This window comes from Aricia agestis, chromosome 3, assembly GCF_905147365.1.
Source record: "Aricia agestis chromosome 3, ilAriAges1.1, whole genome shotgun sequence".
NCBI classification, from domain to species: Eukaryota; Metazoa; Arthropoda; class Insecta; order Lepidoptera; family Lycaenidae; genus Aricia; species Aricia agestis.
In genome coordinates, this window is record NC_056408.1 from 6370495 (window position 1) to 6384136 (window position 13642).

Below are 13642 nucleotides of genomic sequence, written 5' to 3' on the forward strand. Positions count from 1 at the left end.
TATTTTTTAATTAAAGCAATTTTGAATTTTAAACAACGTTGAGGTTTGCTAACAATTACTTGTTAAGATTTTGCGTCGTACACCGTGCATGATATTCATAATCGAAAATTACATCTCCGTTATACTATGAAGGTCTTGAATATTTTTGATAGTTTGAATTTTCCTAAAAGTTATGGATGGAAAAGCTGAAAGTTTACCTGTTTGTGACCTTTACAAAGGTAAGAACGACCAGCAACTATGGAGTTTCTGTTGCGGTTACTTTAGGAGGTGTAGGTCTTAAGGTTTACCTGACCTTCGAGAAAGAGTACTTAAAGCTCAATTTCATAGCTTATATTCTTCGCGGTAAGTGGAGGAATCTCGTCTTCCAGTGCCGGACATTTTCGACAGTTACTTCCCACTGGTAGACAAAGTCCCTCAAAGTCCGATGGTCTTACTACAAAAGATTTAAACAACTGTTAATCAGTTGATTAGAGAAAAAATCAGTACAAAATGTCAGACCATTTTGTACTGTTCAACCTACGAATAATAAAAACTAAGGAATCGTAACTCCCATACTATTACCGTTTTAAATTTGGTTCCTTTCGAATTGTCATGTAACGTCAGCCTAATACCGCTAAAGGCCACCTAAATATTGCAAATGTATTGAAATGTGTACCTAAGGTACACTTTTTTGACAAGTATTATGGGGCATGTTTTTTGACGGAGTTACTTTTCCTTAGTTTTTATTATTCGTAGTGTTCAACAGATGTTTAGTTTTTTGTGGTTAGACCGTAATACTTTAAGAAAGTTTGAGGTTGTCTGGCAGTGGGAAGCAACTGTCAAAAATTTCCGGCACTAGAAGACGAGATTCCGCCATATTACTGCGAAGAATATCAGCTATGAAATGTACCGTCAAAGAAATTGATTCATAGGCAGATGGTGGACCTACGTCATTTGATCGGGATAATTAATTCAATATTAGTCGCGATCTGTCGGCTGGGTTTGACAATAAACTAGGCCTTTCATCCATTGTGGAGGATTTTTACAGTATTTTTCAGAGCGAAGTAACCACTCCTCAAATGCTGTAGTGCCTGGGACGAGATGTTTGAATGTCCGTATGGTTGCCCAAGCGCATACGGCATTCTCGCATCATAGTCGGCCTAGTCCAGAGGAAAGTACTAGTCAATACGTCTGGGACCAACTATGTGCGAGCTTCCTTACGATGTTTTCCTTCACCGTACGAGCGTCCGTATTATGCACTTGAGATCAGAAAATGACGCCTCCACCCGGGTTCGAACCTGCATCCTCTAGGAGTGCGAACCGAAGGTCTACCCATTAGGCCACGGACGCTCCTTTTGACAAAACGCAATTAAATTACGTAGGTCTGCTATTGCCTATGTATCAACTTCTGTGAATTGTGATAGTCCATGTATTCGCGATTTTGTCATGCCGACACCTGCCCAGTAATTTTATGAACTCTTAGATATTATGACATCTGCTATTATATTAGGAAACAAAATATTTTGTATTTATGACATTGTTTACAATCGAACAGTTGTTTGTTTATTCCGAACAACACGAGTGAAAGTCGTTCGAGAAATATCCTACCAAATGCAACTTGGCGACTTCGTGATAAACTGGTACCTAATACTGGAATGGCTTTGAACTTGAGTCTAGACTATTCTATAGTACCAATTACCAAGTAAATTTGCCGACAGGATGACTTTTAAATCTTACGGTCAAATATCAAGGCCGAAAAGTAGTACTATCAGAGTTTGCTAGGCAGCTAAAGGCCTGCGTAATTTGGTCGAGTTACGTTAAGTCCAGGCTCCAGCTCACTGCCATACATAGCCCCCGACAAAATAACGTAGGTATTGTCTTCTGACTTCAGCCTACGAATCGGTTACTCCAGCAGGCGTAGCATGGTCACAGTAGAAATGCTAAAGAATAGAAAAGCTGTCACTTTTTGCGAACAAACTTACAGATTTCCTTTGTTAATCCATCACTTTGTATACTTTACCATAAGAATAACCTTTCTATGGTGCCCATCACCCATGCTAAGCCCAGTGGTCACTAGACATTTAAGTCTTCCGAAAATTACTGCATCAAATTGTGAGAACGACCTGAGTGGTGAATATTTATTTTGTGAATATAAATTAAGTTTAACGCTTGTTAAGTAGTTAATTAACTACCAGGAGAAGAATTTCTGGTTGTTTTAATGCAAACAGTCGCAAAAAATTAGACTTAATTGTGTTTGCCAAACCCATAATATTATTATAATTTATTATTGTCTTATTAATATACTTACCTAAATTTTAATAAAACTATATACATTAAAAAATGTTTTTTTAAGAAAGCTCTGCAAAAAGCAGAGTGGATTTTAAGCTTTTTGAGAAACAAAATTTTGCATTATTTAAACAAAATACTAAGAATATAATATTCGAGTTTAAATAAATAAATAAAAATTACTTATGTCAAAGTTTATTAAAACAATCAAACTTTATCAAATAATTCCACCAATATTTCAAATTAACCCTTGATTTCTGTTATGCCATTATTCGTCGCTCCGTTAGCTTCAAAAGTAACTATATCCAAAGATGCATTTTGTTTTAGACCACAGAGGGCAAGTACTTTATTCCTTGCATCTGTTTTCTTCAATAAATACAACAGAAGTATCACAACTACTAAACAAGCAATTACAATTCCTATTATAATAGAGGCTTTGTTTTCTTGTATTCCAGCATTTTCTAGTTTCGCAGTTTCAGCTTCAAGAATTTCTTTGAGAGGTTCGAAGAATTTAAATATTCCCTCAGTAGAGAATTCTCTTTCTCCTGTTATCGTTTCCAAAACTGTTCTCCAGTCTTCGCTCGCTCCAAGAGACATTCCATCACTAAAATGTTAAAATAGGAAAGTTAACAAAAAAATTAAAAAATAACTTAGAAATAGAAGAAGAATATTAGAATCAAAATAATAAATCGATTTTAAAGGAAACATTAAGAAGAAATTCTAAATCCTAAACTATTAAATAATACAGTCAAAGTGAATCTATCCAAGACTGCGTTCACACCAAAGCTAGAGAAGACGCCAAACATAAGCGCCGAGGGTCACGCAAGTTACTGAATTTCTATACACATCCACATTTTCCTTTTTACCCATATCTGTAGGATGCAAGTAATATTAAAATTTAGAGCGAACAATGTGCTAAGTGTGGACACGATCTAATAGTTCGAAGGGACAATCCGGAAGAATATCGCAAGTGTCCCAGAGGTCAGCGCTCATCACGTTAGACAAAAAGATTTGAAAGGACCTTAATAATTTTCCTGCTTCCTTATTGCCGCGTATGGAGCACTCGTGCAAAGGCCCTGTGTGGTTCGCTCTCTTGCATAGCGATAACAGCATTTGGAATTCTAGCACGTGTGATATGAAATACCTGCAAGGAAAGTGTACATTGCTAATTTATGATAATAAAGATTTGCGTTCTGGCATAGTGCAAAAGAAAATGAAATTAACGGATAAATTAATCCAAAAATTTCAGTTTCTTTGTCAATTTGGGATATAGATACATAAAGTTAAGGAATGTTTACGAAAGGTTCTAATTAGGACGTTTCCTAAATTTTTTAGATGTTTCAAGTTTAAAAAAAAATACTTTAAGTTTTGAAAACAATTCATCACGAGAAATGATAGTGCTAATAACATTAATACTCACTGATTCGGGGCGCATGATTACTGTAAGATCATACCATGAAAGAAATTGATATATTATAGTCCGTCCAAAAAACCTAGGTCCTCCATCTGCCTATAAATCTATTTCTCCGATGGTACCACATAGAGGCAAGGAGGTCTGAAAGTTAGACTAACTGCCGCGCCGTACTCAGAGACATTTAATTATGATTAACCTTCAATGAAGGGTTTGACAGATAATGTATGGGGCTTATGTCAAAATGTTGAATTAATTACATTTAAGTAATTAATGTTCCACTCTGAGTGCGGCAGTTAGGGATTAGTTAATTGGCTTTAGGTACGTAGTCTTCAAAGCCAATTACCCCATCTTGACATCAACAATGCTAGCGGTGACGTACAATGTTGAGTACTGATACTAGCATTGTTACGGGTTAGCTCTCTCATTATGCAAATAGAATATTGTGGCAATCCAACACTTACGTAATGTACTGGACGTGAGAAACGACGTGGTACTTGCTGGCCGGATCCAAGTCCTTCTCGTTGCGAAACACCGGCGGTGACAGGCCCATTTCGTTTGTTCTAGAAAGGTGGAATAATAATAATAACTCCCACAAGGTTTCGGTGACGGGTGCCGGTTTCATTGAAACCTGGCTTAGGTTAGGTTAGTTACGCAGGAGGAAATTTTATAGTGCCCAAGTGTGTGCGCAGTATACTAGAGCACTCTCTATTCCTTTACTGTCATAACCCAGTGGGACGGAAATCCGACACGACTGGCGAGAGATCAGGCGCAGGGATGACTTTGAGCTTCAGAAGGTTACTCCAATAGAAAGACGAGTCAACCAAAGAATTCACCACAATTATTTTTTTGTGTGGAGGCCACAATTCCTGTTTTCATTGAAAAATGGGATTTTTAGAACTTCGTTGATTTATAACGGATCCTGTATCTAGTTAAGATTTCAAGAAACAATCTTGAGTAACTATATCCAACGCTAGTTCCTTTTTGCTATTTAAAATACTAACTAGCTATTTGACCGAGCTTTGCTCGGTATTCGATAAAACACGAACAAAATGACATTTTCTAAAAATGATTCCTAGCTAGATCGATTTATTGCCCCCGAAACCCTATACTAAATTTCATGAAAATCGTTGGAGCCGATTCCGAGTTTCCAATTAAGTATATAATATATACAAGAATTGCTCGTTTAAAGATATAAGATAAGCAGGTCCTTTTTGGTAATTTGCAGCATACATATTCTTGTACCGTTTTTGATATTATCAACTTTAAAAGGAAATAAATTTACTTTTCCACTTCTTTCCGGTTCACAAGATTGTAAAACCAAGGTAAAAACGAAGAATTTCACATTTTGTATTATATTTTTAAGACGACCTTCTTCCAAATCTGACTTCAGATAACCATCATTAAATTTGTCTTAGTATCACATTTCAAGGTTAATTCTTAATAGCTAATACAATATTCATAACTAAAGAAATACTAACTTTAACTACTTCACTACCAGATGGTATATTTAGCTTGGGGGTTAGTATAGTTATTTATTGTTTTATCTTTTTTTTTTCTTTATCACCCAGTTTACATTCTTCAGTACTTTTCAACTTCAATCAGCGCCTGCTCAACTGTAAGTCACTAACGCCTGCAGTCATTTTATAGCAATTGGTTCGATATTTTGCTATTCAATTTTAGAACATAATAAATTATGATAACACAAAATAATACCTTTTTAACGGGGGTTTTCAATGACTAAAAGTCGAAGAAGAAGCACCACGGGAATAAAACATGTTAGTAATAGTTGCACGCTGTTAAGCATTAGTGTAATATCCCATAAAAAAACGTATAGAGTTATGAATGCAGTTATGTTCTAAATCATGTAAAGAACAAGACTGCATTTATAATTCAACGACAAAGTATTTTGTGGGTTAGTACACAAATGCTTAACAGCGACCAGTTGTGACTACTAAAGCTAGAGCTAAAAAAATACCCTTAACCTAAAACAATACCGCAATCCTTTGTAAAATAATATTCTTATTCACCTTAAATCCCACCAATGTTGATTCCAATTTCGCATGGTATCGTTAGCGAAGATATCCCATCTCCACTTGTCAAGTATATAGGAATAGGCAATCATTGGTAACTTTTGCAAGGCCAGCCATAGTAAATGGTTGAGAGAGGTTTCATTATCAGAATCTATTTCAACAAAACTCAAAGTCTTCAAATGTTGTGGAGCAGTTATTTGTAATGTGAAGAAATCAGCGAAAGTGTTGTGGAAAGCTGAAAAGGAAATAATACTTAGTATCTGTAACTATAGCAGCTAAAAATTTACGTATAATTTTAGAAGGTACGACGGTAATTGCTATACTTAATAAGGTAGAAAAAAAGGGATACGGTATATCAAATACGAATAAAACAACACATACACAAATTATAATTATAAATTAATCAGTACGAAAATATAATATGAGCAATAAACCTGAATGTAAACTAGATACGAGGGCTGCTATTTATGTATCCGGAATTAAAAAAAGAAACAAACATCTATGGTTTTATTGCTTTTCAAAATATTCGCCGCGATGATCGACACACTTTTGCATACGCTGGAACCAATTTTCATAGCACTTTTTCCATTCTGATTGAGGTATCTCCAAAACGTGCATTTTGAACGCATCAACAGCCTCTTCGCGGCTCGAAAAACTTTGACCACGTAATTTGTTCTTCGCGTATGGAAATAAAAAGAAATCGTTAGGTGCCAAATCAGGGCTGTACGGCGGATGACCAGTCAATTCGATCTTTTGACCCTCCAAAAACTGAGTTGTTTCAGCTGAGGTGTGACAGCTAGCATTGTCGTGATGTAATATGATTCTGCGTTGTCGGTTGTCCTTTCTTATTTCTTCAAAGACTTCTGGTAAACAAGTGGTCGTATACCATTCAGAATTAACCGTTTTACGATTCTCTAATGGCACTGTAGCCACATGTCCATTAATTCCAAAAAAACAGGCGACCATTTGCTTCAAAGTACTTTTTGCACGAGTAACTTTTGTTGGTTTCGGCTCATCTTGGAACACCCACACCGTTGACTGTTGTTTAGTTTCGGGGTCATATGCATAGATCCAAGATTCATCACCTGTGTAGATATTATAAACGGCTTTTGACGTACCACGGTTGTATTTTTTTATCATTTTTTTTGCACCAATCGACACGAGCCCGTTTTTGATCGATTGTCAAGTTGTGCGGAATCCAACGCGAACATATTTTTTTACAGCCAAATGTTCGTGTAATATCTTATGTATGCTCGTCATACTTATGCCTAAGGACGCCTCTATCTCGCGATATGTAACATGACGATCACGCATTATTAGTTCCCGCACAGCATCTATATTTTGTGGGACAACAGCTGTTTTTGGGCGACCTTCTTTATTTTCATCCGTGAGCATAGACCGCCCACGATTAAACTCACTGTACCAGTGATAAACAGTGGTTTTTGATGGTGCTTCATCTCCAAAAGTTGCGGTGAGTTGAATAAAGCACTGTTGTTGATTTAGCCCACGTCGAAAATCGTAGTAAATCATTGCACGAAAATGTTCACGCGTTAAATCCAAATTTCAAAATGACGCCACAATGGAAAAATAATTGACAGTCACATGAAACAAAATGTATTCTTCAACCAAAGAGTTCTATTTTCAAATGTTGTAATTACTTTTTAAATATTGTTCTCGTAAGTGGCCAGTTCCGGATACATAAATAGCAGCCCTCGTATGGTAGTAACCTCGTTGTTAAGGCGATTTATTGCTAACCATTGTTCCTACGCTTGTGCGTAAAGAAATAAAAAGTTTGAAATCTGATTCAAGTAGATTGCATAGGATTTTGCCTAATAAATAAATATAGGCGATATTTTCAATAGATCTTTAAACTTTGATTTAAATAGTTTACATAGATAGGGTCAATTTATGTTTACATCATAACATTCAAAACGTGTTAAGTATGGTTTATGTTATGTGAGTACAACTTCTATACACAAAAAAATAATATATAATGCTTATGGTAGCAACAATCATCATTCATTACCCTGTGTGACTGTGGTTCTATCATAAGCTATCCAAGCAACAATAATTATAGTGTTATCATTGACATAAGAATTTGAGTGTAACGTACACACACTGCGTCTACCAGCGGAACCACTCGGGGAACACAGACAACATAAATCCCCTACTCGATACTAGATGGCGTTAGGTGTACGATTACATGCGCGTATTTTCTAGAAACGTATCAAACTATCAAAATATCAAAAGTGATACCAGTGAAATATACGACCTACCTACCTATTGTGGACTAAATTACTACAAGACTTAAATTATATTAATTGTGGCCGTATTTCATATTATACTTATGCTATTATTATTACAGCATGTAATTACGAACCCGGTGTTGGACCATCTCGGAAGATCAGCTCCAAATTCCTATAGTGCTTAAAGTATTGTATATGGCTCATCAGCCTGCCTGCTTTCGTCAAATCCTCCATCAGATCGGTCACGTTATTTTCGCACCATCGTATTCTGAAATAGTTTTCATATTTTTTTCTATTTAATACCTGCGCATTCTTTTCAATTTTGATAATATTATTAATAATCACAATGAATATTTGTTAATTTGTAACTATAGATATCGTCTAGAAGGCAAGAAGAACCTTTCGGGAAATACAGTTTAGTTTGAATGTTTCTGGCGTTGATTAGTAAAGATAATGTTTTCTTACCTATAATGAACTCCATCACATAAGTCATGACTAGAAGATATACAGTCGGTGGTATCTGTGACTCCTTCGTAGCTATCTATTGTACTCTCAAACCCTAGAGATATGTGGAAATCGTCGACAACATCAAATAGTACCTTCGAATCTATACTCTCATTGTTATTGTTAGCAATGATAGGTTTGGATGTGTTAGGAAACAGCATCACCTTTGAAAATATTCCTTGCCATTCTTGAGCCCATAAGTTGCCTGGAAAAAAATTATTAATATAACTACACAACTCCCATTTTTGTTCTCGAGCTCTTTATACATGTTTTAAAGAGCTTGTTGAGAATAAAAAAAGTATTTTTGCTTTACCTAATAAATGAGCAGGAATTAGTTCGTCGTTCGTAAAGTCATCATTATAATCCGTTTTTAATTTAGCTCTTACATACTTATGTAGCGTTTGATATAAAGGTTTGACTTCGGACCAGATCCTTTCGACAGTTTCAGTAAAATTATCATCTTCGTGAGTATATCGCCAGATTTCACCAGCATCCGAAAAATTTTCAGAGGCGGCAACAGTATTCGCTTCTGATAAATAATCTTGAAAAATCGGTCTTATTTTCATTCCAGTGGCATCTCTATATCCTTTCCAATAGTGTTTCAATTCATCAGAATCATTACTCGTTTTAAATATTGTTATAATATCTGAAAATAGTTGATACAAAATATAGTCAATATTTCTATTGTAAGATTTAAGGAGGAAATAATCTGTTCAAACTACTACAAATTAAGGTTATCCGGTCATAGCACTACCCCAGTAAAAAGATTAATAGATTGAGATCAAAGTTCCTTTATATCCATACTCCATACTAATATTATAAATGCGAAAGTATCTCTGTCTGTCTGTCTGTCTGTCTCGCTTTCACGCCAAAACTACTGAACCGATTGCAATGAAATTTTGTACACAGTTATTCTAGAGTCTGAGAAAGGACATAGGCTACATTTTGATGTGGGAAAATATCTTATTTCCATGAAAATATCGATGAAAATTAATTCGCATTGCGCGTGGCCAGCGCTCATCCCGGGGGTCCTGGGTTCGAGTCCCGCAGGCGGAACAAAAAGTTTTCAATGTTCCTGGGTCTTGGATGTGTATTAAAATAAAATTTCAAAAATCTTAAATATATTTTATGTATATTATAAAAAATCCAGAAATATATCGATGCAATGAACATTTTAGTTCTAATACGATTCAACAGATGGCGTTTTATTTTTTACTTCATTGTAACATAGAACTAATCATACTTATTATGTTTTTGTTTATAGTTTTTAATACGTTAGAATATTATGTTTAATAATATTATCACTTGGTATAATAATAATCAATCTATCTTATCTTATAGAACTCCTACTGCATTTCTAATCCATATCCATACTAATATTATAAATGCGAAAGTATCTCTGTCTGTCTGTCTGTCTCGCTTTCACGCCAAAACTACTGAACCGATTGCAATGAAATTTTGTACACAGTTATTCTAGAGACTGAGAAAGGACATGTAGGCTACATTTTGATGTGGGAAAATATCTTATTTCCATGAAAATATCGATGAAAATTAATTCGCATTGCGCGTGGGCAGCGCTCATCCCGGGGGTCCTGGTTTCGAGTCCCGCAGGCGGAACAAAAAGTTTTCAATGTTCCTGGGTCTTGGATGTGTATTAAAATAATATTTCAAAAATCTTAAATGTATTAATTTATGTATAATATTATAAAAAATCCAGAAATATATCGATGCAATGAACATTTTAGTTCTAATACGATTCAACAGATGGTGTTTTATTTTTTACTTTATTGTAACATAGAACTAATCATACTTATTAGTTAGTATGTTTTTGTTTATAGTTTTTAATACGTTAGAATATTATGTTTAATAATATAATCGCTTGGTATAATAATAATCAATCTATCTTATCTTATAGAACTCCTACTGCATTTCTAATATATGTGACAAGTTGACAACAGAAAGCGCTCTAAAATAAAGGAGTTCGAGTGTACCGTGTTGGCCTATATTCCATCCAGAAAATATATCAATGCAATCAACATTTTAATTCTAATATATGAAAACAGATGGCGTTTTATTTTTTACTTTATTATTGTAACAGAACTAATCATACCTACTTTACTATATAATATTGTTTTTATTCATAACTAGCTGTTGCCCGCGACTTCGTCCGCGTGGACTTTAGTTTATAGCGCGCGGTGTCAACAAAATTTGTGTCAAATTTAAAAACTTTTTAAAACCCTGGTAAGTGGTACCCCTCTTAAAAGTGCTCGCCTCGCCGCTGCCATTCCGGTGTAGCGCGGCCCTTAATTAATCAAAATACCCAAAAACAGCTGTGCAGTGTGCACATAATCTATACTAATATTATAAATGCGAAAGTATCTCTGTCTGTCTGTCTGTCTGTCAGTCTCGCTTTCACGCCAAACGCCAAAAGTATCTCTGTCTGTCTGTCTGTCTAACAGTCTCGCTTTCACGTCAAACGCCAAAACTACCGAACCGATTGTAATGAAATTTTGTATACAGATAGTCTAAAGCCTGAGAAAGGACATAGGCTACTTTTTTACTGGAAAAAAGGGTTGTATGGGGGTGAAAATGCGTAAATTTGTTCAAATTAAGTTAGTTCCAACAATTCATAATAGATGGCGCCGTGCGTCTTCTACATCGCGCTGACGCTTGCTCAAAAGTCTTTCTATAAGACGTGGTATCATCTTACATTTAAGTTTCGATTTTTTTCGATTGTTATATCTATTCTACGGTATTAAATAACTCAGTACTTTATCTGTGCAGTGACGTAACCTTAAATCTATCAATGATAAATAGTTTATGGGTAAAGTTGTGTAATTGGAGGGCTAAATAAGCTTTAAAATTTGGCATAAAATATAATGTTTAATATAAAAAAATGAAATACTTATTGTGTGCACACTGCACAGCTGTATTGATTTAAGGGGTACCAGGGTTTTTTTATAAAAGCTTTTGACACCAATTTTGTTGACATCGCGCACTATAAACTGAAGTCCACGCGGACGAAGTCGCGGGCAACAGCTAGTCTATGATAAATAGAATGTGGGAGCATAATATTAAAGATATAACAGACTCACAAAGTTATGGTCTCTTATAATTAGACATCGGATGCACGATCAAAGTGCCGAAACATGCATGCAAATATCGAAGCACCGAAGCTTTGCCTGTGTTGGTCGGAGTTTTACCCGCTAACCTTGAGATACAGCGTCGTGCGAAAATGGATTATCATAACAAAAACATTAATAACCCGTTCTTATTAATTTTAGGCGCTCGTGATAAAATTAAAATAACAAGATTGTTTGAACCTTAAGAGCCCCCGCGGACTGCAGAGTTTCTTCGGCCGATAGTTTGGTCGGGTTACAGTTGGGCTGTTAGCGCGCACAGCCACATATTTGAAGTACATAATATTATTTTGATCTATCGTACCTCTATTTCGTGACATCGGTGCACGGTGTTATGATAGCTAGTTTGAAGACTACAAAGGCAAAATATGCACTAACGCCCAAAAAGTGCCATTATATGCATTTGCATATGCAAATATGCAAGTGCATATAAGTCGATGTCTACTCATAAGTAACACAAATAAAAATGCAAGATTTTTTAAATAATTTGGTAAAATTCTAATTAAAAGATCGAATCTCACCATTCAACGTCCGTGCAGTTTCCTTCGTGCAAACAATTGAATCGTCAGAACAAACTATAGCTTGGCTCCAAATACGGTGCATTGCATCAATTCGATTAGGATCCTGTAAGAATAAGAATAATAATTAATTTATTTGTAAATAAAAAAATTGTAAGGTTTTGTAATACCAAGCATTTGGTGATTGGCAAAGTAATAATAGCGTCTCACCATCTACCAATAAAGTTTTGTTTGGTTTACCTAATTCATATTTTGTACAAAGCTGCACAAATAAAATTTGTCAGGTACTTACTTTACTTCTTAATATTTCATGATTTATCGCTTTGACTTGTATCATTCGTAGTTTTCTATTTAATTTTGTATCATTAATGGATTGTGTCTCCTGTAAGTATTTTTCCTTGATGAGGTTCCAGTATTCAATCTTTAAGTCGTCTTCTTCCGCAGAAATACTTAACTGAAAGTTAGAAAAGAATCCTATGTAATATTACAACTGGATATGTTTTTTTTATAAAACAATATTTCATTTGCCTGACTTACCATGTTATCTTTAGCTAATTCATCATTTGTATTTAGCACATAAGACCACAGTGACTTTTGGGAACTTTTGCATACATCCAAACTCAACTTATCCATTTGAATAAAGAAATCTTCTAACGTTATATTTTCATGTTTTATATTTTCTAACGCGCCTTTATAGTTTTCTATTGTATCTTGATTACTTGCTAAGACTGTAAATGGGTTATTAATGACGTTTAGAGCTTCGTCTAAAAACCGTTTATCTTCAGATTCAGTTACACTGTTTTTCTCTTGATCACTATCACGTCCATATTCAAACTCTTCGTCGCTTCTTAGTTCTTCTGGGTTGCTTCTTAGAACTACATTTTTATTGTCAGGTATCATCTCTGACGTTGGATCCGTAGGATAGTGAACTGTGTTCACGTACTTTAATAATAAAATAGTATAAAACAGTATCTGAAACTATACAATAAGGAATAAATACACGTTATTAAAATGTGGAATATGTTCTTACTATGAACTTTGCTTACTAATACTAAACACATAACCATTTTCACGTTAATTTTAATTTTATACATTGTACGTACACAAGGATAATGACAATTGAAATCGTTGAAAATAAATTCGTTGAGTAACTGTATTTGAAACATAATATTTTTGGAGTTCTAATACTCACTCGATTATCATAAAAACTTTATGGAGTAACGTGAAACCAAATACCTGATATTCCATCCTGAACCACAGTAATCCATTCATGTTTCCTAACGAATCGCACTGCTACATTTTCGATTATTTCCCCATTGAACTCACGTATTAGATTGTGTTCACTGTTTTGTGTTTGATTGTAGGTTTTTTTGTTCGCAACAATTGAATCTAGTTTTGTTTTGTTAGGCGACCGTGCAGTCGGTACTCGGCCGCATAATGCGAGGTATCACATTCAATAGTCAGGATGTGCGCGGACGGATGTCTAGCCTCTAACTCGTTATTACCCTTTGTTCCTTAAAGATAT

At 35.0% G+C, this 13642-nt stretch overlaps 1 protein-coding gene across 3 annotated transcripts in view; it reads right to left on the bottom strand.

Moving 5' to 3' along the window:
- Window positions 1-13588, bottom strand: part of LOC121740192 (angiotensin-converting enzyme-like) — a 29344-nt gene extending 15756 nt beyond the window's left edge. The window contains exons 1-11 of one of the 3 annotated variants that reach the window (XM_042132814.1): window positions 13354-13587; window positions 12655-13089; window positions 12410-12571; window positions 12121-12223; window positions 8773-9105; window positions 8421-8664; window positions 8090-8223; window positions 5707-5944; window positions 4141-4239; window positions 3287-3409; window positions 2445-2869 (exon numbers count right to left, since the gene is read on the bottom strand). In XM_042132814.1, coding sequence (XP_041988748.1) covers window positions 2509-2869; window positions 3287-3409; window positions 4141-4239; window positions 5707-5944; window positions 8090-8223; window positions 8421-8664; window positions 8773-9105; window positions 12121-12223; window positions 12410-12571; window positions 12655-13089; window positions 13354-13389 — 2268 coding nt within the window. In that variant the 5' untranslated portion in view covers window positions 13390-13587 and the 3' untranslated portion in view covers window positions 2445-2508. Of the gene's footprint in view, window positions 1-2444; window positions 2870-3174; window positions 3410-4140; window positions 4240-5706; window positions 5945-8089; window positions 8224-8420; window positions 8665-8772; window positions 9106-12120; window positions 12224-12409; window positions 12572-12654; window positions 13096-13353 lie in introns of those variants that run through there. The other 2 variants (XM_042132813.1, XM_042132815.1) reach the window with 2 other exon arrangements.
- Window positions 13589-13642: the final 54 nt, after the last annotated feature.